The sequence below is a fragment of the Scophthalmus maximus genome, chromosome 7 (assembly GCF_022379125.1).
Source record: "Scophthalmus maximus strain ysfricsl-2021 chromosome 7, ASM2237912v1, whole genome shotgun sequence".
Taxonomy (NCBI): Eukaryota; Metazoa; Chordata; class Actinopteri; order Pleuronectiformes; family Scophthalmidae; genus Scophthalmus; species Scophthalmus maximus.
This window is the reverse complement of record NC_061521.1, coordinates 25596862-25624188: the sequence shown is the minus strand read 5'-3', so window position 1 is coordinate 25624188 and position 27327 is coordinate 25596862. Positions and strand designations below refer to the sequence as shown.

Here is a 27327-nt window from a genome sequence, read left to right as displayed (position 1 = left end):
ACGTCTGTTATTCAAGCTTCATTTTTCCAGCTGGTTGTAATTAAGTGATAAATAAAAATAATAAAATTATTTGGTGTTATACGGACATTACAGTTAGCTGGCTACTTTCGTCCACTCTTGTCGTCATAATGTGCAGGACAACACAGTTTGATGTACGAATAAAAGACGCTGCATTCTAATAGATTTATTTGTCACCCATGACTCCTGAACTAATAGTCACTTCTGAGCTACCTGCTCATCTGGTTCATATCCTCCTACCCAAGGCTATAGAAGTATTTTAATTGATGTCTATCCTTTCTGCCTTACTTGACTTATTTACTTTAACGGAATAAAACTCTCACATTTAATCTTTTATGTTCTTGTTTTATTTTTTGTTTGTTCCTTTGGTTTTTTTTGTTTGTTATATACGTATCAACGTGGATCTCGTTTGGTATGATTGAAAAAATTTGCCTTAATTGTTTGTACATGAATTTTGTACTTAAAAAAAATAAATAATAAAAATCTTGTTCTTATCCTACATCCCCTAATAGTGAAGTCAAAACACGCCCCCACGCCCTAGAGGCTGGCTGGCTGAATATAGCTCATTATATCCATGTTAGTTGAAGGGCCAAAATAAAAAGTACACATCAAATAATTTTTTTTCTAAAGAGGTTTCTATCATTTTAGTATGTTATCACAGTGATGAATGTTCAAATGTAAAATGTTTTACAAAATTTTGCTTCAATTAGTTATTTTGTTATAAAAATGGATTCAAGTGATTGACGGCTGAGACTGACTCATGATTGGTCAGGCAGAGGCCTGTACCACTATAACCGCAAATCAAAGCCAGTCACCGGCCCAACTACTGACCAGTAAGATCACTGGTTTAACCAGCGGCATCATTCTACAGGATCCTGCCTGGGACAAAAGAGTTTATAGGAGTAACGTCACAAACGATAAAGAGCAGCAGGTATTGAGCCCAAACAGTGACCCCGCCCACTTTTAGAATGGCTACGGAAGTCAGTTTTTCAACTTCACCCAACTCCATCGACGTTTCATGAAATACTAATATATAAAGAGTTTTGAGCCTGGATCGAAGCCACAAGATGGATTGTTACCATGAATTCATTTCATCCGGAGCAAGGGCAGCAGGGGTATGTATGTCCTCTTATGACCTGTGTCATGTTGTTCATGTTTAAATATAAAAACAAAATGATAAACATTTTATCACAAAAAACCTTAAATATACATTATTTATCGACATATTTACAAATGCATTTCATCAGAATTATTATGTAAATATATTAAATTTGATTGGGTTAATACATTTGCAGCCAGACCAATCAGGCAACGTGTGTTAAGGGAACAAATGAAATGCACCAATTCGGGAAAAGATTTTCATTGAGAATTTCAGAGCAGCCAATCAAATCTCTCCCAAGGATCAGCGATTCCGCGTGACAGTCCAATCGGCAGAGGAATATCGTGTCATGGAGGGCGGGGCCCGTAGTTCAAATGCAGCCAATCGGTGGGCTTTGTCTAGCGACAAATAAGGAAGCCAATTGCACCGCTGAGATGAGTAAAATGATTAAAAAAAAAAACTATCCGACGATAATCGCGCATCCTGCTGGTGTTTCCCGAGGGTGTGTTCGATTCTTCATGCGGAGGGGATGTAATTAACAAGCGGATTAAACCCACAGATCGATGAATCCAGGTTTCCGCCCTTCCCCTGTCTCTCCGCCCTTGGAGGCATTTGAAAAAACCCTGCAAGCAAGCTGGAGAAAGGCAGCAACGATAGAACCGGAAATAGGAAAATAAGAGCGCAAACTACTGCCCTTTGTTGCAAAGTTAGGATAAACAAATACATAAATTTGTATTCCCGCAATATTAACATACTGATGATATTTATAAGTACAGACTATATGCTAGTTTTTTCTCTTACCTTATTTGGATTGAGGACAAAAGGTCGTCGCTGTCAAGGCTTTTATTTTCTTAAACGGAAGTTGTTGTTTTGTTTTCTACGGTGTCATCGGGTAACTTTTGTATAAAGATCTGCTGCTGGGCTTCAACCCACCACACAGATCCAGATCCCATTCTCGCTCCCATCGTCAAACCGGGCACAGCCAGCGGCGTATTGTCTCCCACCAGACACGGCAAGCAGGTATCGTGGCGACGTGGAGTTATTTTTATTCTTTATTGTTTGAAGGTTAGAACTCGTCTTTGACTCAAAGCTAAACCTGCTAGGTGGATGTCGTTGTGAAAGTGCGTGCTTAGGGCCTGGGCTGCGTTGGCGCGGATGGAAGATTAGCTCATGCTAGCTCTCAAAGCTAACGGCTGCTACCAACCGCTAACAATACAACACAGGTGTCGTCTTTTAGGATCTATTACGTTCATACCACTTCATGCCAACAAGCTCGACGTTGGTTTGTTTGTTTGTCTGTCGCACCTATTTGACGTTAACTCACAATGCGCGCGCGTGCGCGCGGGGGTGAAACGTGCACGTAGCAACTGTCAGTGTGTTGTTGCTAAGTTAGCTAGTTAATGGCGCTAAACCGACTAGCAACGAGCTAGCTAACGATGCTGATGGCCACTCCCAATGTGAGCAGACTGGGAATATTAATACTGATATTATTATTATTATTATTGACAACGTGACATTTGGCGGCTGTATGTGATGATGACATCGCTCTGCTAACGGTTGCTAACGACTGAGTGTTGTCTGAGGGCGCAGTCCATCTCTGATTGGACGTCTGGACTCCAGCTGTTCAGAGGGGTTCATTCATATTTCATGTTTCTTGTGTTTTTTTTCTTTATCCATAAATGCATATGACATTTTTCAGACACAATAGTTGAGGGTGTCTGCTCCCTCGTGCACACGCACGTGCTCGCGCCTGTCACGGGATACAGTGAGGTTGCAGCTGGATTGATGGATTTACATTTTACAGCTGCATGTATTGATAAATCTGTCTCTTGATGTGACGATTATCTGTGATGAACAACTACTAAATAGAGCTGCAACATTTAATCGATTACTAAATTAATTGCCAACTATTTTGATCATCGATTAATCAGTTCAAGTAGTTTTTATGATAAAAAAGTCATAATTCTCTGATTTCAGCTTCTTAAACGTGAATATGTTCGGGGGTCTTTGCTCCTCTGTGACAGTGAACTGAATATATTTGGTGTGTGAACAAAACAAAACATCTTGAGGTTTTTGGAGAAACACGATCGACATTTTTCACCATTTTATGAACCAAACAACTAATTTATTAATCAAGAAATTAATTGACAGATTAATCGATTATGAAAATAGTCGTTAGTTGCAGCTCTACTACTAGTACTACTTACTATTTAGTTGTTTTTTATTGATTTTGTCACCCTCCTTTATATTGTATGTACTCAATGACAATCAGCCAGGTATAACGTCAAAAATATTAGAGCCTGACCGATATTAATTTATCGATATTAGGGAGTATAAGTGTATATATAAGATCCTAAGATGTTGTTATCGAACCTTAATGACTTGGCGTGATCATGCATAAGTATAAATAATCTGCATTGTTTTGTAAAATTTTTAGATTTCATATTGGTAAAAACACAAGCGCTGATATATCTGAACGTCTCATATCGGCCAACCGATATACTGTCAGAATATTGTATTTTGGGAGTTTTGGGAAGTTGGATTGAGTTCCTGCTAGGGGCTGCAACAAACTGTTTTCATAATCGATTAATCTGTTAATTATTTTCTCGATTCATGGATTAGTTGTTTGGTTCATAAAATGTCATTAATTGGTGAAAATTGAAGATCCTGATTCTCAAACCCCAAGATGATTTTTTGTTTTGTCCACACACCAAAGACATTCAGTTTACTGTCACAGAGGCGCAAAGAAAGCAGAACACATTCACATTTAGGAAGCTGAAATCAGAGAATTTTTCACCTTTTTCCCCCATAGAAACTACTTGAACCAATTTAATAGATTGTATAAATAGTTGGCGATTCATTTAGTAAATGATTAACTGTTGCAGCTCTAGACACGAGGTCCTTCTGCCATTTGTTTTCATCGGAACTTCATTAAGTTTATTTGAGCCATGGTGCCAAGTTTTGATGTTGTCATATTTCTTCATAATTTTGTGGTGGTGCAGGCAGATTCTTCCAGTGATGAGGATTCTTGGAAGCCTTTCAAGTCGTGTTCTCTGTGTCTTTTATAGCAACAGGGTCACATTGCAGTTAGCAATTTTTCTTTCAACAGAGTTTGTTGACCTCTCTCCCTCCAGACGTCCGATACGGGAAGTGTCAGGTGCTGTAAAGTACAGGATTGTGACACACATGCTCATAAACAAATCTGAATGGTTAAATTTCTCAAGGTTTTGCATTTGATTATTATGAGTAATATCGTCTCCAAGACGACAATGTTTTTCGGCCTGTTTACGAGACCGGGCCGGATCAATAGGAAATCTGAACCCTGTGTAGCCGCTCCCTGAATGTGCATTAAGACGATCACATGCTAATGCTGCCAAGTGGAAGTAAGTGACTGACAAATACTGCGCCTGACCAAATGGCTTCACAAGAATTTAGAGCCTTTTGTTGCTGAAAACTGATAATGAAGCTGAATATTGGAGAGATTTGTCTTAGGTGGAACATGGTGACATAGATAATTGTTTTGAAGAGACTGTCAGTGTCCTGAGACTGATTCTAATTCTGACTTTTTTACTGATAGGCTGAGCTATCTCTAGTCAAAGCTTTAGGGGATAACGCGTTATGAAATTTCCTTTTAAGTGAACTGTAGAAACTAGAAGCAGACTGATACAGATAAAGGCTGATGTATAACATATCAAGTTATCTGACATGTCTGGTGTTGTTCAGCAAGGAGGAGCGGGTCGTCCACTCGTCACAGGGTTGGTAGTTTGATCCCCACTTCCCCCTGTCCACGTGTTGATGTGTCCTTGGGCAGGACGCTGACTGAACCTCAGATGGCTCCTGACAGTTGGGCCCAAGCACCTTGAGCTGCACCTGAGCTTGCTGCCGTCTGTGCGAGTGATTGGACAAAGTGTATATAGAACTTTAGTAAATGCATTTTAATGCATATTTGACTCGGCTGGGTGTGATTGTTATTTGCATGAAAAGTATTTTTTTCATTTAACAACTTCAGTCAAACTGCAAAGTGGCAGCCGCAGCCGTACAATATGATTATGAGTTGCCTAAAAAACAAATTTTGTGATGGTGTTCAGACAGTTTTACATATTGTGACTGTGCCCCACACACACACACACACACACACACACACACACCCGCGCACTTCAGTCAGAACTGAAATGTATTGAGCGACAGCCCTGTATGTATTATTTTGTTTTTAGCTTGTCGTTTCAAATTTTAAAAAGCAGTTTTTTTTGTTATTGCTGTTTTTCTAGTTGAAGACCTTTGGGGAAGCCCACCCCTCCAGTGGCCAACATGGGGGACGAAAGCGAGTGGATAAAGCTTCCCATCGACCAGAAATGTGAACACAAGGTGACGGACTCACTAACTTTCCTCAGATTTCCATCAAGTCGAATAACATCAGGAGACTGCTTGTTCCATATTTCTCCAACAAGACTTTCAAACAATTGGTTCATTATGGGAATTGTTCCAACACTTCATTTCAGGAAATTGAAAAAATGATCGGCAGATTAATTGATAATGAAAATAATTGTGTTCGAAGTGTTCCTATTTTTTATCCAGTATCCACTATTCTAGTGAGATCATGCCCATGATAACAAATAAATAAGCAGGAAAAGTTTGTATTAATCCAATGCTGCTGAAATATTCTACTACAAAGCAACATTTTATTTCTGTTTGACGTACGTTTGCTAAAAACTACAGTCACCAGCTGTTTATGGAAATTACTCAGCAGTTTTTAAAAATGAAGACGAGACGGATTCTTGTTTTTCTTGTTGACAGTAGGAAAATTTAAGTTAACACCAGTAAACCTGTTGTTTGGTCGAAACTATTACTGCTCAACAGAAACAGTTCTTCTCTCTTCTCCTCATGAACCCAGATAAAACTCTTTTGACCCAACCCATCATCATAGAATGGCTTATAGACAAATTCCAGTTGATGTTTATTTAACTCTGTACTCCCCTTCCTCCCCACTCAGTTGTGGAAAGCTCGTCTGAACGGATACGAGGAGGCCGTGAAGCTGTTCCAGAGGATAGAAGACGAGAAGAGTCCCGAGTGGGGGAAGTACCTCGGACTGATCAAGAAGTTTGTCACCGACTCGAACGCCATCGCTCAGCTCAAAGGCCTGGAGGCAGCGCTGTCCTTTGTCGGGAACGCCCATGTCGCTGGAAAGTGAGTGACGGTCGAAACGAGAATGATTTCTCCTGATGTATCTGTTGTTGAAAAGACCGGAGTCAGTGGATGAAGAACCAAAACTGTCCTGGTTTGAAATAACTTTGATATTATTATCGGCCCATATGAACGAACATATCGGTATCAGCGCTTATGTTTACCGATTTGAAATCTTTTATTGTACAGAGTAAACAATGCAGAAAAAAAAGTTTATTTACTTAAAATTAAGTTCTTTATATTTGGTTGTATTTGTGTTTTCTTTTTATTTATAGTTATTTATGATAAAGTTTGTGGTTTAACTAAAATATCAAGCCCTTAATTTAATTTCTTAGGAATCATTGACGGATTTGAATTTGCCGATGTATCGGAAATCTTATCTCCCTAATGTCGATATCGGCATCGGCCTCCAAAACTCCATATCGGTCGAGCTTTAGTTTTAATTGTGACATGAAGCATAAACCGATTTAAAATAAAATTTGTTCCTTTCAAACCATTTAATCTGATCTTTCTCTCTGCTGCTACTCCGCTAATTGCGGTCGATTTTTTTCAGATAAAGTATCTTTGTCTATGATTCCGTGAGATTTCCCGGTGCATCCTGATAGATCTTTGTCGTTTGTGTTTTTCTACTCTATTTGCCCCCAGGACGGCGGGTGAGGTGGTGTCGGGAGTGGTGACCAAAGTGTTCAACCAGCCCAAGGCCCGGGCGAAGGAGCTCGGCACGGAGATCTGCCTGATGTACATGGAGATCGAGAAGGCCGAGGTGGTTCAGGACGAGCTGCTGAAGGGGCTGGACAACAAGAACCCCAAGATCGTGGTGGCCTGCCTCGAGGCGCTCAGGAAGGCCCTCAGGTCAGTGAGCTCGCAGAGAAACCGTTGGTGTGACAAGCGGAAAATATAGAAACACGCAGTATATTTTTATTACCAAAAAGTGAAAATTGAAAATTCAACGTGAACGCAACGTATTCTGGACCGTTTAGTTCAACAACCATATTCAACACGACGTAGAAACTCGGAGACTCACACGGAGGTCGGGTCCACCTCATGGAACTATATTTAACTCATTCACAGTTGATTATACATATACAAGCACATAGAATGGGCAATATGTTCAATTTCTGTGAATAACTTCTTCTAAATATTATACACTATCTTTAACTGATAGTTTGAGTACAGACAATGACCATTTGACCCTCCCGGCACTTCAGTCTTCTGTCCCATCATGACAGTGACACTAACAGCCCTTTGCTCTGTCCTCGTCTTCCCACAGTGAGTTTGGCTCTAAGATCGTGACGCTGAAGCCGGTGGTGAAGGCTCTGCCCAAACAGTTTGAGTCCCGAGAGAAGGCGGTGAGAGACGAGGCCAAGCAGCTGGCCGTGGAGATCTACAGGTGGATCAGAGACGCGCTGAGACCGCCACTGCAGAACATCAACTCTGTGCAGCTGAAGGAGCTGGAGGAGGAGTGGGTGAAGCTGCCCTCGTCTGCCCCCAAGCAGAGCCGGTTCCTGCGCTCGCAGCAGGACCTGAAGGCCAAATTCCAGCAGCAGAGCGCACAGGGAGGAGGAGAGTCCGACGGAGATGACGAGGCAGAAACGGTGGCGGCGGTGGATCCGTACGAGCTGCTGGAAGCCGTGGAGATTCTGGCCAAGATGCCCAAAGACTTCTACGACAAAATAGTACGTTTGTCTTGACGACGCAAACGGCCGGGGTGTGTTTGTGTGTTTGTGTGTGTGTTTGTGTGTTTGTGTGTTTGTGTTTGTGTTTGTGTGTGTGTGTGTGTGTGTGTGTGTGTGTGTGTGTGTGTGTGTGTGTGTGTGTGTGTGTGTGTGTGTGTGTGTGTGTGTGTGTGTGTGTGTGTGTGTGTGTGTGTGTGTGTGTGTGTGTGTGTGTGTGTGTGTGTGTGTGTGTGTGTGTGTGTGTGTGTGTGTGTGTGTTTTTTAACAAAACCCTAAAAATGTGAACTTGTTATTTTGCAGGAAGCTAAAAAGTGGCAGGAAAGGAAGGAAGCTCTGGAGGCCATCGAGACTCTGACCAAGAATCCCAAACTAGAGAACGGAGACTACGGAGACCTCGTCCGAGCGCTGAAGAAGGTAAAGACGGAATCCTAACTTCTATGATTAAAGTTTGCCCCAGCGAGATTGTCTGAAGTGGAATATGGTGACGACACGTTCTGGTTTTCATGTTCCAGGTTGTGGGAAAAGACGCCAACGTGATGTTGGTGGCGTTGGCTGCCAAGTGTCTGGCTGCGCTCGCCTCCGGCCTCCGGAAGAAGTTTGGAACATATGCAGGACAAGTAAGTTAAAAGGAATCTCTTCATATCATTGCCATTATTTATATTTATTTTTGAAAATTTCCCACAAAAGGGAGGTTTTTAAAAAAAAATATCACTGGATTATTGGGTGTATGTCATATCGTTTTAATAATTTCTTCAGAAGCAAAGCATTTTGAGGATGCATGTTATAAACAATTTTTTTGTTTATAATTTTTTTCTTTTTCCTGAGATTTGAAAGACCAATAAAAATCACAGGACTAGTTTTTTTTCTTCGTGTCAAAATCAAAAAAAGTGTTTATGATTGGGAAAAAAAAATAAAAAATAGATATTGATTTTTGAACTTGAACCCACATTCACAGCAGAAGCACCAGTTGCGAATTTAAGAATTACAAAACATTTTTTTTTCCATCACTTTAGTTAGTTACCAACTGAGATACAACTGGTCACGTGATCCATGTTTTTTTACGACTTGTATTAATGTGAGATTACAGATGTTTTAGCCATTAGAAGATGAGCAGTCATCGTCAGCTGTCACTCACACAAAACTACGGTTGAATGATCATTGATTATGCTGAATTGTGGGTTTTGTTTGTTTGTGTCTTTAGGTAGCTCCAACTATTCTGGAGAAGTTCAAGGAGAAGAAGCCTCAGGTCGTCCAGGCCCTGCAGGAGGCCATCGACGCCATCTTCCTCACGGTGAGTACAGTCCAAATCGAATGTGAAATTTTTTTTTGGTTTTGACAAACAGTTTTCATTTCAGTTCATCTATACTGCAAACACTCAAGTACTGATTCCTAACTTGAGTTTGACTGCTGTTATTTATAGAGCACTCTACTGACTCTCCAGACCAGACTAATACCTTTCACAAGACGCCCTCTGTAGTTTATATTATGTCATATGTAATGGATCTTGTTTTGTTCCCCCTCCAGACCACTCTCCAGAACCTCTCGGAGGACGTCCTCTCTGTGATGGACAACAAGAACCCGTCCATTAAGCAGCAGGCCTCTCTGTTCCTGGCCCGCTCCTTCAGACACTGCACTCAGGCCACGCTGCCCAAGAGCATCCTCAAGCCGTTCTGCGCTGCTCTCCTCAAGGTACAAACAGAGTGGAGATGCACTGTGCACGACGAGGAATACATCTGTTGTTTCCTCTCTTTCATAGTCTCAATATCAGACTGATTTCAGGTGCTTTAAAGACCCCCTCCACTCAACATGTAAAAATAATCTGCTATGGCAAATATTTTAGTTTACCTCTGAAATGTGTCCGAAACCATCCACTCTCTCTCCCTCATTGAGGAATTCTGAGACTGTGAACATTCATGATATGCAAATAACACAGGCCCCGCCCACCACAGCTGCTGGCACTGGGTCGACCGGTAGAACATTTGTGCGCAACAAGAGACACCTGCCGTCCTCTCGTGGATGCCATCTGCTAATGCTAATGCTAACTGTCTGCTGACACACCTGCCGTCCTTCGCAGGACGCCTTCATTCGCTGCCTCTGCTGCACTGGAAGTTTCCGGTTTCATTGCCTCACATTTGCATATTCAACAGCGATTGATTTTCTGTATTTGTGACGCACCAAATGTTGCTTGATTAGGATTCGTTTGAATATCGAATTGCAGAGGAGTTACACAGAAATCTCCTCCTCCAGGAGAGGAATATTAAAACACCAGATACAAGTTGCTATAGTCAATGTCAGACATGTTAGAGGACAGAAACGGAAGAAAAACACTTTTCGAGTGGTGGGGACTTTAACTACACTATTTAATCACAACATGTGCTTTTTTTTCTCCTCTTCTTCAACCATGTCAGCAAGTGAACGACTCTGCTCCCGAGGTGCGTGACGCCGCTTTTGAGGCGTTGGGCACGGCCATGAAAGTGGTGGGGGAGAAAGCCGTGAACCCGTTCCTGGCCGACTTGGACAAACTCAAACTGGACAAGGTAAACAGATCAGCTGCAGCACGAAGGAAGAGGCAAAACCCTTATCTTCATTATCATCATCTTTATCTGCTGAGCCCTCTCCTTATTTGTTTCTTTCGCCTGAACAGATAAAGGAGTCGGCTGATAAAGTGGAACTCCCCGGGGGGAAGAAAGGTTCAGGAGGTGGAGCCGGGGACAAGAAGCCTGCTGCTAAAGCTCCTGCTCCTGCTGAAGCTCCGCCCAAATCCTCCGGCCCGCCCAAGAAGAGCCAAGCTGCTGCTTCCAGCAAGGTACACTCAAACTTATTGAGAATAAATGATCACCTGGTTGTTCCCCATTTTTGTGGCCAGTGTTTTATGTCCCTCTATTTTTTTTTATCTTAATTTTCTTGCAGGCGTCTTCAGGTCCACCTAAGAAAGGCAAAGCAGCCGCTGCAGGTGGTGGAAAAGCCAAGAAGACGTCCGACAACAAAGAAGTGATAGAGACTGAACTGTCGGTGAGTCACAAAACCAAATATCATTCCGAAGAGAATACGGATCACATCCCTTTAAAGGGGGTTTATCTCCTCAACATGAAACATTAAATACTCATCATTTCTTTACTGGCTGTCAGTCACGTACTCTCACTCCTGTTAGGCAAATAAAAGTATTTTATTTTATTCTAATTTATTTATTCAAAGTTATATTGTTATACTTATGTTATATATAAAAAAAAAAGGTTCAGTGTTATATAAATATTTATAAATTGTACTTTTGTAATTGATTTTTTCCCCTTGAAAATCAAGAAAAGTTTTCCAGGACAGTTCTTGTCATCATGTATATTAACCAATAAATCTTCCTGTGTTTTTTTTTTTTTTTGATCAGCCCGAGGCGAGTGAGGAACTGGCATCCAGAGTCCTTCCTGCTTCCTGTCTGCAGCAGCTGGACTCCTCCAACTGGAAGGAGAGGCTGGCGAGTATGGAGGAGTTCCAGAGGGTAAATACAAACCAATCGATCCAGTCGTCGCTTTGACGGATAATTAGTCGGAAATTATTTTGATAATTAAATATTTTATTCAAATCTTCTCAAATATCAGGATTTGATACTTTTCTTTGTTGTTGAATAACGATGTGCAGGAACATTAAGCTGTAGCTTCCTGTCTTTTCTCCAGGCGGTCGAGACCATGGACAAAGTGGAGATGCCGTGTCAGGCCCTAGTCCGGATGTTGGCCAAGAAACCGGGCTGGAAGGAGACAAACTTTCAGGTAACTGAACTAACATCGACCGATCGATAAGGGATCCATATGGAGATGTGTTCCCCCCTCTGATGTCGATGTCGCCCTGTGCAGGTGATGCAGATGAAGCTGCGCGTCGTGACTCTCATAGCTCAGCGGGGGCAGTTCTCCAAGACGTCGGCCTCCGTGGTCCTGGACGGTTTGGTGGACAAAGTCGGAGACGTCAAGTGCGGAGGAAATGCCAAAGAGGGACTGACTGCGATCGGAGAGGCCTGCTCGCTGCCGTGGACCGCAGAGCAGGTTCTTTACCAGTTTCTCTTTTTTTTTCTCTTTTTTGACTACATAGTTAGTTGAAAATGATTTTTTTTTTTATCCCTGACAAAGATCCTACACCAGAGATTTCATTATGCTTTATTTACACGGTGTGTTTTATTCGTCAGGTCGTCTCGATGGTTTTTGCACAGAAGAACCCGAAGAACCAGGCGGAGTCTCTCAATTGGCTGGCGAACGCCATGAAGGAGTTTGGCTTTGCTGGGTAATGTCCTGTCCTTACTTTAACTCTTCTTCTTCTTCTCTCTCTTTTCCTTCTCCTCCTTCACCTCCTCCTTCTTTGTTCTCCTCCATGTCTCTTTCTTCTCCTTCTCGTTTTCCTTCTCCTCCTTCTCGTCTTTCTTTTCTTTGTCCTTCTTCTCCTCCTTCTTTGTTCTCCTCCTCCTTTCCATTCTTCTCCTTCTCCTTGTTTCATTCTTCTCCTTCAGCTCCTCCTTTCTTCTCCTACTTCCTTCTTCTCTCTCTCTCTCTAGTGCAAAACTAGAGCAGTGTTAGCATAATTATAGTGGATCTAACCAGTGTGAATGAACCACTTATTATGTTTTTATTAGTTCATTATGAAATTGTTTTATTTAAGGATTTTTTAATATGTGCCGTAAATGAAGTTGCGTTAAAAGTCCTCTTCACCTCATTTTCTCTTTCTTCCACACCATTAAGTGTGTTTTTTGCATTTTGAAGAATCTATAAGATTAAAAGTTTTGTGGCTCAAAAAGACTCAAGACGTTGGAGCCCCTTTTTAAATCCTCTGTTGACCTATGACCTCTTCTCTCTCTCTCAAGAATCAACGTGAAGGGTTTCATCAACAACGTGAAGACCGCTCTGGGAGCGACCAACCCGGCGATCCGGACGGCGGCCATCGCCCTGCTGGGCGTCATGCACCTCTACATGGGAGCGCCGTTGCGCATTTTCTTCGAAGACGAGAAGCCGGCGCTCCTCGCACAGATCGACGCAGAGATCGAAAAGGTAACGGACACATCGGGAGAATACAAGAACCAAGGACACGTCAGAGAGAATAAATATATTAATGTCTGGTCTTCTCGCCTCGAAAGATGAAGGGCCAGTCTCCCCCAGCTCCAGTCAGATTCACCAGGAAGGCGGGGGCAGACGAGGATGGTGATGAAGGCGAGGAGCAGGATGAAGACGGAGGAGGAGGAGCAGGACATGACATCATGGACCTGCTGCCCAGAACTGACATCAGGTGACGAACAGACACAAATACAGAACAAATCTCACGTAGTTATGAATTTTAATATGATAAAAAATGTATGTTTACAATTAGAAATCGACCAGCATGAGTCTTTCACAGACAATGTGAAAATATTATGATCTCTTATGTTATGGTATTTTTATTCCACAAATCGTAAAATTTGAATGGTTTCTATATTAGTTTTGTATATTTACCAACTATCTATATGTCAACATTGTAGACTCTATTAATTCTGATATTTATATTCTTGCTATGCGCATATTGACTCCACTCAATAAAAAAAATGATTTTTGATAACGAAATATTTTTATTATTATTTAATATAAATACTGTCCAATATATGGGTGAATTAAATGTTTTATTCCCAACTATCGATATATCTCCAAAATACCACATTGGTCGGGCTGCAATAATAATTGATAAATGTGAATATTGTTTTAATCTGATTCCCAGACATTTTAGTACTTAAGTACTTTTAATCCTTAAATCCTCGGAATAAAATCTGTACATTAAAATTGAGTGATAATGGCAAGAGGTGTATCTTCTAGCATGTATCTTCTAGCATTAATAAGTGTCCATAATTAACACACTCTTCCCTCTTGTCACTCTAAAGTGAGAAGATCACGTGCGACCTGGTGTCTAAGATCGACGATAAGAACTGGAAGATCAGGAAGGAGGGTCTGGACGAGGTGGCAGCCGTCATCTCCGAGGCCAAATTCATCACGTCCAACATTGGGGACCTGAGCCTGAGCCTGAAGGGTCGACTGGGCGACTCAAACAAGATGCTGGTCAGTCGGAGGATCAGGTCCTCAGAATTTCAGGGTCATTTATCAAGGATATCAAAAGTGTGAAAAGTTCAAATGAGACATGTTCATGTCTCCAGGTCCAGCAGACGCTGACCATCCTGCAGCAGCTGGCTATCGCCATGGGACCTGGACTGAAGCACCACGTCAAATCTCTGGGGATCCCTGTGATCACTGTGATGGGAGACATCAAGGTACTGGACACACACACGTCCACACTCTCCTGTCTTCCTGAGTCAATTTTTTCCCATTACAATAAACATAAACCATGCCTCCCTTTTTCCTCCTCTTCAGCCTAATCTGAGGATGGCTGCCCTGACCACTGTGCAGGCGTGGGTGGAGCAGACTGGGATGAAGGACTGGCTGGAAGGAGAAGACCTGTCAGAGGAGCTGAAGAAAGAGAATCCCTTCCTGCGACAGGAGGTACACACACTTTAGTTTTTTCTGTCTTGTTTCGGGGAGGAGAATGCTGTATTCTCGTGAAAACTCTAAATCATGGACCTGCCCTCATCCCACCAGGTGCTGAGCTGGTTGGCAGAGAAGCTGCCCACCCTGAGGACGGTGCCCGTGGATCTGATGCTGTGCGTCCCCCCGCTATACGCCTGCCTGGAGGACCGCAACGGGGACGTGAGGAAGAAGGCCCAGGACGCCCTACCCACCTTCATGATGCACCTGGGTTTTGAAAAAATGTCCAAGGCTGCGGGGAAACTCAAAGTACTGAACTGACTATTTTTCAATAACACATTTCTTACAGTCTGACACCCGTGTGCAGTGAGTCATAGCATGTCTTTGTCCTCCAGCCGGCCTCCAAGGATCAGGTGTTGGCCATGTTGGAGAAGGCCAGAGCGGTGATGCCCGCCAAACCCGCCGCTCCTGCCAAGGCCGGAGGCGGGAAAGGCTCCGCGGAGACTAGCAGGGCCCCTTCAGGTTCGTGTGAACAGTCTAAAAGTGTGTAAATGCTAAAAGTGTCCGGTGTCAAATGTCCAGTAACAAGTCGATAAATGTTCTATTCACACATCTGATATAATTTGACCCGTGTGTTTTTCCTCCGCAGCCTCCAGGTCTCAGCCGGCGAGCGAGGACTCGGTCGACAGTAAACCTGAAGCGAAGAAGGTGCGAGGAGGAGGAGGAGGAGGAGGAGGAGCAGCTGCTAAGAAGGTACGTCTGTTCGAGTCGGCTCCTTGTTTTAAAAGTTTCTGGTTCTCACAGGGACGGAAAAGTCTTCGTGCTCTATAATGAACCTTTGAAATCGTGAGACTGGAAACAGAAAAAAGAAGGAATTTGGCTTCTCAGTCTGACCTCGCTCATTGAGTGGTATTCAATTTTAAGACACAAAATGAAGATCTGTACCTGTGTAAATATTCCAGGTGTCAACGTTTGTACTTCGATGGTCGTCAGTTTTTTTTTTTTGTGTGTGTGTCTGTGCACGTCATTGGTCGTTTTCGTGTCAGTGAAGTATAAACACCCATGTGGTTCTTTTCATTCACCCAGCCTCCCTCCTCTCCGGAGGAACCCGCCCCTCCCTCCAAGGACAAGGACAGTAATAGTAAAAAGCCGCCCGGCAAAGGGAAGGCTGCTGCTGCTGGCAGCCAACAGGTAGATGTGTGACCGGCGTCCCGCGTGACGAAACTCGTGTCTAGAGTGTCGTCACACAATTGCTGCTACTCGGGGGGGCTACATCCACACTGCCACGTTTCTTTTGTCTCATCACGACGGCTACACCTTGCCGTCCACACTACTCCTGAAATGGAGAAGTTTGTAAACTGCTCACCCCAATTTTTTAGTTTTGAAAACTCTGGGGTTGCATTTAAAGTCCCTCTACTTGTGTTGAGTGTTTTTCTTCCATTTCTGTCCTCTAACATGTCGGACATCGACGACAGCGACTTGTATTCTGTGTTTTCACCTTCCTCTCCTGTTTCCATTCTCTGCAATTTGAAATTCAAACGAATCCTGTTCAAGCTAGATTTGGTTCATCACAAATACAGAAAACCAATCGCTGTCGAACATGCAAATGTGAGGCAAAGAAACCGGAAACTTCCAGAGCAGCAGAGGCAGCGAATCATGAGAGGATGACAGGTGTGTCAGCAGACTGTTAGCGTTAGCAGTTAGCATCATAGGAGGACAGCAGGTGTGTCAGCAGACAGTTAGCAATTAGCATCCACTAGAGGACAGCAGGTGTGTCAGCAGACAGTTAGCATTAGCAGTTAGCACCATGGGAGGACAGCAGGTGTGTCAGCGGACAGTTAGCATTAGCATTAGCAGCTGTGGTGGGCAGGGCGCTCTTTTGGGGGTAAACAATTTTTGGATAAACGCTTGTGTGGACGGAGATTTTGTCTTTCTCTTTAAAAGCGTATTAGTTTGGATGTAGCCCGACATGTGCAGCAGACGTAGGCGGAGGTTCTCCGTGGACGCCGGACACTACGACACGACGTCTCTCTGCCTTGAGCCTGGTCCTCAGCCCTAATCCTGTGTGTCTCCAATCACTAATACTGAAAACACATCGTGGTGTTGTAACAGATGGATTCAAATAGTTCAGTATGTGCATGATTACTGAAACAGTGAGGGGTCACGTGTCACTCCGGTGTCTCCGATCTCTCCACCTCACGAATGAGTGTGTGTGTTTCTTGTCTCTGATTAATATCACGACCCTGTTCTGTGTGTTAACCCAAACTGAGGCCTTTTCAGCACAACACAGCTCTGTCTCCTGTTTCTACTCTGCCACCGACACACACAAACACACGTCAGTGTTTTCGCTCGTCACTCCCCTCATACTGGTGTCACTCTGCCTCCCGTCTCAGGGCGCCGCCGGTAAGAAGCCTCCGGCCAAAGGGGCTAAGGACGAGGAAGACAAGACTGGGCCGATCTTCGTCCTCATCCCCAACGCCAAGGAACAGAGGATCAAAGAGGAGAAGCAGCTGAAGGTATTGAACTGTGACACATCACCAACACAATGACGGATACATGGAGGAAGCCTGGTCCTTCTTTCTGCCTACCCTTCCTCCTTTATTTCTTTTTTCTTCTGTTCTTCTTTCTTTCTGCCTCCCCCTTTTTCTTTCCTTCTTTTCATCTTTTCTTCTTCCTTCCCCTTCTTTCAGTCTGCCCTTCTCTTTCTTTCATCTGTCTATCTTTCTTCCGCCTACCCTTTCTTTCTGTCTGAAAGAAAAGAAAGGACAGTCTGTCCTTCTGTCTTTCAATATTCCGTCTGTCCATCCATCCTTCCTTCTGTCTGTCCGTGTGTCCCTCATTCTGTTTGTTCGTCTTTCTTTCCGTATGTCCTCCCTCTTTTCTTCCTTCCCTTTTCTTTCTGTCCTGTGTTTTTTCTCAACAACCTTCTGATCCACTTCAAACTCTGCATGTATATTGTCGAGGACCTACGAACGTGATTAAATATTTTGATGAATGTGTCTCCAGGAACATGAAGGAGAGAAAGATTAAACGGTAGTCGGTCGACTCCTAGTGATGTTTTACTTGTCTCTTTTCCAACTGTAGATCTTGAAGTGGAACTTCATGACTCCCAGAGACGAGTACTTGGAGCAGCTGAAGACTCAGATGTCGACCTGCTTCGCCAAGTGGCTGCAGGACGAGCTCTTCCACTTTGACTTCCAGAGACACGTCAAGGCCATCGGAGTCATGATCGAGGTAACGCTCGGTCTCACGTCCTCGGGGGCAGTCATGTTTCAGGAGAATAGCTAATAAAGTTTTGTTTTGTGTGTGTGTGTGTGACAGCGGTTGGAGAGCGAGAGCGACGCCACCATCAGCTGCCTGGACCTGATCCTGAAGTGGTTCACGCTGCGGTTCTTCGACACCAACACCACCGTCCTGATGAAGGTGCTGGAATATCTGAAGCTGCTGTTCACCATGTTGAACAGGGAGAACTACCACCTGACGGAGTACGAGGCCAACTCCTTCGTCCCCTACCTCATACTCAAGGTGAACGCACAGGAAAAGGGATTCATTGAACGAGTCACCGAGAAAGGTTTTTGTTTTTTGCTAAGTTTCTTCTCTTCAGGTCGGTGAGTCGAAGGATGTGGTTCGCAAAGACGTGCGGGCCATCCTGACCATGCTGTGTAAAGTCCATCCAGCGTCCAAGGTCTTCCCGTTCCTCATGGAGGGAACCAAGTCCAAGAACTCCAAGCAGAGAGCCGGTACGTCTCCGCAGATAACGAGCTAATGCCGAGTACACGCCAGACAATTTTAAGCCTGATTTTCTGAAGCTTTTCTGGAGCTCTCGAAATATTGGAGGATAATCAGGGCTCGCCAATCGGGACTCGATCGCTATGTGTGAACTAACAACGACGTGATCAAAGTGAGCGATCTAGCAGGCTAAATATTAGGGCTGCAACTAATGATGCTTTTCTCGATTAATCGATTAGATGTTTGGTCAATAAAATGTCTGAAAATGGCGAAAAATGTTGATCGTTTTTCTCAAAACCTCATCAAGATGTTTTGTTTTGTTCACACACCAAAGATATTCAGTTCACTGTCACAGAGGAGCAAAGAAACTAGAAAATATTCACATTGAAGAAGCTGAAATCAGAAAATTTAGACTTCCCCCCCCAAAAAAATACTTGAACTGATTAATTGATTATCAAAATAGTTGATTGCGTTAATTTAGTAGTTGATTACTAATCGATTAACTGTTGCAGCTCTAGTCGTGTATTTTCCAGTGTCACTTCTCGTGTGTTTTCGTGACAAAAAGTACTCGCAGATGAGTCGTGTAGTATGAGCGGTACAAGGATCCGATAACTTTGAAAATCGTTTTGCACGTCCGAGGTAAGTTGCTCAAGTGGCACTTCTGTCTGAATCATCTCTTTGACGAAGAAGAAGAGAAGTCATCTTCACTCGTGCCTGTTGTTTTCCTCCCCGTCCTCCTCAGAGTGTCTGGAGGAGCTGGGCTGTTTGATCGAGGGCTACGGGATGAACGTCTGCCAGCCGACTCCGGCCAAGTCTCTGAAGGAGATCGCCATTCACATCGGCGACCGAGACACGTCCGTCCGCAACGCCGCCCTTAACACGGTGGTGGCCGTCTACAATGCCTGCGGCGACCAAGTGTACAAACTAATAGGAAATGTAAGATGAATTAAACACACAACACACCGTAATTAAACACAACTCTGTACATTTTTGTCTTAATGATTCTTTTGCCCCTTCCTTTTGCCAGTTGTCGGAGAAGGACATGAGCATGCTGGAGGAGAGAATCAAGCGATCGGCCAAGAAGACGGCCGCAGCTCCCTCCAAGCCGAGCGCGACGGAGCGGCCGCAGAGGGAACATCCTCCCAACCCCAACGGCACTTTCCTCCGGAAGCCGGCGCAGGAAGACCCCAACAAGCTCAAGTAGGTCGCGTCTGACGCGTCACGTACTCGTGATAATAATGTTAGAATGAATTAAAAACAAGAAGCAGACGAAAAGTATTTGCTCGACACAAAATATAAAAATATTGAGGAACAAAACAACAAATAACTTGATTGAATGATACTAACTTGATTGACATCCTTTATTAGTGTATGGTACAAAAACATGCATACAAACTAAAAATAAGATTTCTGTTTACATATTTACACTAATTCAGTGGTTATGACTTCAAACTGTTCAGAGACTGCAGATGAAAATCTGACATTTAAATCATATTAGAGTTAAAGATCTTGTTGTAATGGAGAGATAGATGGATACTAGAGACCGACAGATATGGATTTTTTGGGCAAATTTTTTGATGCAGATATATTATCGTATCTATATTAAGAAGACTGGAAAAGATCCCTAAGATGCCGCACAAGGAAAAGTAATTGAGGCTCAATATTTCACAGTTCAACCATACATTTTATTATAATAACAAAATAAAAAGACATCACAAATGCAAATAAAAATATAGAACTTTTATAGATTTTTTTTCCTTCAGTGTAAAGCAGTTTAAGCTGTTAAAAATGTTTTCTTAAAAAGAATTTATATCGGCAAACAAACGCTGAAAAGGTGTCCATGAAAGGCTATTTTGGCGGATTTAAAACATTTTCTTTTTATTAATTTGATAGAAACTTTAGATGGAGAGAAAACTGGATCAATTTATAAAAAATAGAATAAAAAAAAAAAAATCACCTAAGACCTTCTCCGATGACAGGAGCCGTCACTTTCCCCAAAAACACGTTTTGATTGAATTGAATTGATTTGTTCCAAGTTTCATTTATCTCCCGAAAAAGTGACTGGCAGCCCAATCAGACGGCGCGATTTCCAGACTAACGGAAAAAAACTTCATAGAGTTTCCAGAATCAGCCCAACGTGCAAAAAGATTTTGTCAAAGTGAAAACAAATCTCTTTGCGATCACGCTGCCTCAGTTTGCTGAGTTTTCAGTTGCAAATGAAGATTTTGTGTGTTTCTGGGCTTTAACTGTGACGTTTGCTGCTCAGTTACATCCTGACCTGTTGGCGGATAAGAACACTTTTAGAAATCAGAAAACTCCAGTTCAAAGCACAAGGTTTCTGTCGTGGGACGTGAACTGTCTCCATCGTATTATTGTTTTTCATTAGCATGTTCCCCGTCCCTCCTCGTCCTCCTCCTCTTCCTCCTCCTCTTTAATCCGTCACATCTGTCAGACGTCTACTTTCTGTGGACTGACTCATGCAAATGTTTGTTTTTCTGCTCACGACTGATCTGTCCTTCTCTTCTCGTCCTGTTCTACTGAGTCACTGCATGTTCGGTCTCTCACAGACACTGGGCTCGTACAACACGACCTTCTGTTTGTGAAACCAACCTTGTGTGTGTGTGTTTCTCTCTCTCTCTCTGTGTGTGTGTGTGTGTGTGTGTGTGTGTGTGTGTGTGTGTGTGTGTGTGTGTGTGTGTGTGTGTGTGTGTGTGTGTGTGTGTGTGTGTGTGTGTGTGTGTGTGTGTGTGTGTGTGTGTGTGTGTGTGTGTGTGTGTGTGTGTGTGTGTGTGTGTGTGTGTGGCCTGTCGTCTCTTAACCCTTCATCTTCCGGTGTGATCTCCTCTCTCTCTCTCTCTCTCTCTCTCTGCCTGCCTTCCTTTGGGAGCAGAATAATGTATCGCACGTATAGGATGTGAGTACCTCCTCCTCTACCTCCCCCTTTACCTCCCTCTTCTTTTTTCTTTTCTTTGTCATCGTGAGAACTTCCTCTGAATGCAACATGTAACATCCATCGTTCATCGGGATTAAGTTTGGTGTGACGCTGAAGTTTAGTTTCGTCTCCTCGCATATTCGGGAACAAGATTCTAAAGCCCCGTTCCTCGCGGGCATGTGGTCGGTGAAGCACCGGACTTTCCTGTCACTTTAAATACGATTCATTCTGTTTCTCCTGTTGAGATGGTCACTGTGTCGGATTATAGACGATTATAGAGTTAGGGAGAGACGCGACGGATGACTTGTTGCCCCACTACCTCTTAACCGTCTGCTGCCTCCACGCAGGTGTGACATATTCCATTGTGGCAGGTTAAAGAATAAGATATGCTCCTCTTTCTGTTGGTCTCTAGTCTTTTCTTGTCGTCCATGTTGAGACACTGCACATGATAAAACTATCGAGTGTCGCGCCTGATGCCCACTGATTGTTACTGACGTCCTACGTCTTCCGGGTCGGGCTGATGTCGTGTAGTCTGACCCCGACATTAGTTCTGAATGTCAGGTGGTAACTGTACACTGAAGTGAAATGAACTCCACAAGTTGTCATAATTATCAGCAGAGTTGAATGTTCCTATAAAGTCTTCACAACATAAAATATGAGTTGGTCGGCGGAGGGATACAACTGCGAGGCGGCAGTTCTGCTTTCACTCGGTCGAAGCATCTGTAGGAAAGTATTGGTTTAATTTCTTCTTATTATTATAATCGTCTTATCTATAGATAATACATGTTCAGTACATGTTCAGTTTTGTGAGGTTAGTTTGAGCAGCGTTTAAATAACGACAGTGATTTTTTAAAAAATCAATACAAATATCAGATTTACTCAGGTTGCGTTGATGAACACTTATTAAACCAAATTATTATTTCTGCAAGCTAAAAATCTGCATCATTTTAAGTGACGACTAATTGATTATTCATCGATGTTTTCCATCATTAATGAGGCAGAAAAGTGTTGAAGGAAGATTCCTTTTCTATTCCAGTTGTTTATGAACATTTGTTCTGAGTATGTTGGTTTGGGATCAGTGCTGATCAGCTCCAGTCCTGAAAGTCCGATTCAAATTTAGAAAAAGAGATTATTTTGGATAAAGAATGTTCACTCTCTTAAATACGATGATAGTTTTTTTTCCTCTGTAACAGCTCTTGATTGGAAGCAAAGCAGAGGTGTCGTAGAGGGTAAACCTCTGAACGAATCTTCTCATCTAAAGTTTCACTGTTTCAACGTCTTTTCAAACTTACTTAATCTGGATATTGATGTTTTTAAAGCCACAAATCATAACCTGGATCTATAAAAGGCCTTTAAAATTACCCACAGCTTTTTACAGAGTCAGGAAAACTAAAAGACAAAACATAAACCAATAACTTTAGTCTGAGGATCGTCAACTGACTTAGATACTCCAACTAAACGAGCACTGTTAGCTCTTGTCGCTCAGGACCGGAGCTGAACGACACTGATCCATAAACACACCGTACTAAACGAAAACCCTGTCCCGTCCCGTCCAGCCAAGCCCGTCAGAACAGCCAGCAGCAGCACCACCACCACAGCGAGTCGTCCCACCCGTCCATCCCCAAGGAGTTCCAGTTGGACCTGGACATGATCGAGATGGACCAGAGCCGAGTGTGCGAGATGCCCGACCTCGTGCAGCACAAGCTGGACGAGCTGCTGGAGCCCATCATGATCCCCGAGCCCAAGTAAATGCAAACGGAATTATTAATATTAACAAATTAATGGCTATTTGTGTGTGTTGTTAACGTTGCTTGTTCTTTTCTTTTCACAGGATGCACTCTGTCTCTCCGCACTTCGACGACCTCCACAACAGCACGTCCTCCACCATCAACTACGTCATCTCTCAGGTGGCCAGTGGGGACATCAACACCAGCATCCAGGCCCTGGCTCAGGTAACACTCACACACACCTGGGGGTGCGGTCGAATTGTCCTTCCTCTCTACTATTCCATGAGGTCAAGGAGGATTCATAGGACTTAAGAAAAGAGAATCCGACTCCACTTCTACTTTACTACGTCATCATGCGACGGCGGATGTTGTTGATGCGTCTGTCGTGGTGAAACTACACGTTTCTGAAGATGAACTACAAAAACCTCAGTGGCTCCATCAGCAAGTTTCAGTGTTTTGCCACTGTGTTCTTTTTCTTCTACTTCAGATTGAATTGTTTACATTCGTGTGTGTCACATCATGTTAAATATAGCTGCTGTGATGAATTGTGGGACTATTTCTCCTTTCCTTTTGCATGGGAAGTGTATCCTACGCAAAAGGACATAGGAAAGGAAGCATTGAAGCACTTTTCCTAAACATTTAGAGAATCGGAACTGCTCTTATCATGGTGCTCGGGAAACACGTCCGCGTCACTTCAAGATTTAGGAAACTTCCTGAGCAAATTTGACAATTCGACCTCACCCATAGACTATTTATTAAAATGGACTTAGACTCTGAGTCTGGAAAATACAGACCAGCAGGGGGCGACTCTATGAGAACATGACTCTACTTCTCACTTGAATTATAATGTCAGTAGAACATTTTCCCTGAGGAGTTCATGGTTCAATCTCTACCTTCAAGTCTTTACAATACATGATGTTCATTTTGTAACATTACAGTCCATATAATATAAATGTTAAGCAGCTTGTCACTAACTCAGCTGGAAGTGAACACTGTTATTTTTTAGAATGTATCACGGATTACGGGCTATCCTTACGATTTCCGCTCCTACAGATTGACGAGGTTCTGCGACAGGAGGACAAAGCCGAGGTGATGTCGGGACACATCGACCAGTTCCTCATCGCCACCTTCATGCAGCTGCGGCTCATCTACAGCACGCACATGGCCGACGACCGGCTGGACAAGAAGGACATCATCAAACTGTACAGCTGCATCATCGGGAACATGTTGTCGGTGAGTTGCCGCCTGACGCTCTCGATCACGTGACACGTCGCTTAACCGAGGAGAAACGCTAACGACCTCTTGTCCCCCGTCCCGTCAGTTGTTCTCGATGGAGTCGCTTGCCAGAGAGGCGTCCATGGGCGTCCTGAAGGACCTGATGCACGGCGTGATCACGCTGATGCTGGACAGCCGCGTGGAGGACATTGAGGACGGACAGCAGCTCATCCGCTCTGTCAACCTGCTGGTGATCCGAGTGCTGGAGAAGTCGGACCAGACCAACATGATCAGGTCAGTGTGAAGGAAACGAACGAGGAGCTCAGATTAAATCTAATCTCAGACCTCTAGTTGACTCCTCCCCCTCCTGCCTTCTCCGCAGCGCTCTGCTGGTGTTGCTCCAGGACAGTCTGGTGACGACGGCTGGTCCGCCCACGTTCTCCGAGCTCGTCATGAAGGTAAGATGGATCCACGCGCACTGGATCATTCCGGCGGCTCATATACGCTTCCAGACTGACTCTCTCTCCTCTCTGTGTGTGTGTGTGTGTGTGTGTGTGTTCAGTGTCTGTGGAGGATGATCCGCTTCCTCCCGGAGACCATCGACACCATCAACCTGGACCGCATCCTGCTCGACGTCCACAACTTCATGAAGGTTTTCCCCAAAGAGAAGCTGAAGCAGCTGAAGAGCGACGTCCCACACAGGACGCTCAAGACTCTGCTGCACACGCTCTGCAAGCTCACCGGCCCCAAGGTAGCGCTCGCCATGTGACGGCCTCGCCGTTAACAACGCCACGGTTTTTATCAAAATTAAAAACACAGAATGACAGAAATTTTCTGACCAGCAGTTGTTTAAATCCTTTGATCCAGTGGTTTAGTTCCTGGTTCAGTTCATTTATTTGTTGGTTGTTGATCTTTTCATTTTACTCACGTTTTCTCGAGCAGATCCTCGACCACCTCTCCATGATAGAAAATCGTAACGAGTCCGAGTTGGAGGCTCATCTGAGGCGAGTGGTGAAACACTCTGGAAACCTGTCGGGGCTGAAGAGCGACCGAGGCACCGAGAAGACGGGACTGTACACGGTGAGCGATGCCGAACGCAAACACAAGGAATTTAACTTTAGAATTCAAGCAAATCCATAATTCTGTTGTCTTTGTTTCTCAGGAGGATCGGATGTCGAAGGCGAAGGTCAGCGACATTCTGTCTGAAATCTTCAAGAAGATCGGCTCCAAGGAGAACACCAAGGAGGTCGGTTCAACATCACACACACAATAAAAGGTTTATTAAAACAAAGAGGCAGGAAAACAACGGTGACGTGTCGACCTTCTTCTTCTTCGCAGGGTTTGACGGAGTTGTACGAGTTCAAGCAGAAGTACTCTGACGCGGATCTGGAGCCGTTCCTCAAATACACGTCGCAGTTCTTCCAGAGCTACGTGGAGCGAGGCCTCCGCATGATCGAGTCCGAGAGGGAGGGCAAGGCTCGCATCCAGACCTCGACAGGTACGACAGGCCGCCGCCACTGCCGCCACGAGCAGGAAGTGGGGAGTGTGTAGTGAAACAGTGTTTGTGTGTCCGCAGTGATCCCTCAGCACAGTGTGGACTCAAGTCTGAGCAGCAACAACGAGGAGCTGAAACCTGCTGTTTACTACGAGAGACTGAAGATCCTCAGACAGAGACAAGGACTGGAAAACACCTCCAGGGTCAGTTCTCACACACGCGCACGCACGCACACACACACACACACACACACACACACACACCTCCTGTAAACGGGGCGACTTGTGGTGCAATGTGTTGGTAACACATGGTGGCGCCAGAGTGTTGCAGGACCGGAGCAGAGAAAAATGTACCATTTAACAAAATTTGATAAACAAAATATTCTTTTTAAAAAACTTAGAACACAATTTTAGTACCTTTTTCATTTACGTTTTCATAAATTATATTTTATGTAAAATGTAAACATGAAGTAAATTTTTTTCTGCTTTGTTTATTCTGTACAATAACAGATTTTGTATCATTAAACATAAGCGCAGATACGGATGTCCGATAATATCGGCCGATATATCTGTCGGGCTATAGCTGTAATCTCCTGTACGTACGCAACAGAAGCTTGTAACTCCTCCCCCTTGTCCTCTCTCCACCTGCAGCTGGGCGGCGGCGGCGGCGAGGACGATCCGCAGCAGCAGCAGCGACCGGCCATCTCATCCCTGCTGTCGTCCAAGCCGCCGGTGGCGTCGTCCACCGACATGTTGCACAGCAAACTGTCGCAGCTCAAAGAGTCCAGAGAGATGTACCAGCAGGAGCACAACAACGCACACTCCCACTCGCCCACGCACGGCCACACGCGCTCCGCATCACCCGCCGCCAACCTGGACGACCTCAAGAAGCGTCTGGAGCGGATCAAGAGCAACCGGCAGTGAGGCGCCGCCGCATCTCATCTGTAAACGACTGTGGAGTTGAGCCGGTAGATAAACACACGACATCATCCTCCATTTTAACTCCGTCTGTGTTCATGTTCTTCTTCTGGAAGATGGAAAAAAAAGAAAAGCACTTGGAGATGAAGCAACAACTCACACACGCCCCTGAATTTGAACCTGACTCCACCCACTGTGCCTGTATGTTATTAGAAATCAAATGCACCCTCATCTGACGCTGACATTCAGATAGTGACTGGGATTTACAGCCTACACAAACACACAATCACACACACACACACACACACACACACACACACACACACACACACACACACACACACACACACACACACACACACACACACACACACACACACACACACACACACACACACACACACACACACACACACACACACACACACACGCACGCACGCTGTTTAAGCTTCTATAATATTCAAATTAGAAGTTGTTTTATTTATCATCAAGTCATAATTCAGTTTTTTAAGCCCCTCCCTCTTCTATCCCATGGACACTTTCCGCTGCGTCACGACAGCGACATGGTGAAACTTAAGCTCCTCCTCCTCCTCGTCCTGTTTTAGTCTCCGCACGGTGTGTTTGTACATATTTAAAAGTAATTAACCTCTTATAACTGTTATGAAGCGCTTCTCTTGTGGCTGAAGGGAAAAAAAACAACAAATGTAAAAAGGAACTTTTCTTTCTGATGAACCTGCCACCGCTGCTGTTTGGACGAACGCCACCGCAACGAGCTGACGTCACTTTCTTTTTGTAGCTGTGTAAATGCAGTATGTTGTCGCTGCCGCCCCCGTGTGGCCGGATGCTGAACTCTCTCCTACACTGT

General features: G+C 44.0%; 1 protein-coding gene across 4 annotated transcripts; it reads left to right on the top strand.

Moving 5' to 3' along the window:
• Nucleotides 1–980: 980 nt before the first annotated feature.
• On the top strand, nt 981–26546 carry ckap5 (cytoskeleton associated protein 5). 4 transcript variants are annotated; one of them, XM_035643302.2, is made up of 42 exons: nt 981–1133; nt 5386–5482; nt 6108–6301; nt 6944–7150; nt 7569–7974; nt 8275–8388; nt 8487–8591; nt 9176–9265; nt 9499–9663; nt 10383–10511; nt 10619–10780; nt 10885–10986; nt 11354–11464; nt 11640–11732; nt 11817–12002; nt 12143–12237; nt 12812–12995; nt 13082–13230; nt 13853–14027; nt 14123–14236; nt 14337–14465; nt 14562–14756; nt 14843–14969; nt 15097–15200; nt 15534–15638; nt 16841–16963; nt 17532–17681; nt 17769–17972; nt 18052–18187; nt 18919–19112; nt 19204–19376; nt 22665–22853; nt 22940–23060; nt 23889–24068; nt 24157–24344; nt 24433–24508; nt 24613–24801; nt 24993–25130; nt 25213–25296; nt 25389–25548; nt 25627–25748; nt 26196–26546. In XM_035643302.2, exons 2-42 carry the CDS (start codon nt 5426–5428, stop codon nt 26466–26468), a joined length of 6198 nt encoding a protein of 2065 aa, XP_035499195.2. In that variant the 5' UTR covers nt 981–1133; nt 5386–5425; the 3' UTR covers nt 26469–26546. The 4 variants fall into 4 exon arrangements, with proteins under 4 accessions (XP_035499195.2, XP_035499198.2, XP_035499199.2 ...); XM_035643305.2 differs by lacking the exon at nt 981–1133 and adding an exon at nt 1999–2137; XM_035643304.2 differs by lacking the exon at nt 981–1133 and adding an exon at nt 2164–2182.
• Nucleotides 26547–27327: the final 781 nt, after the last annotated feature.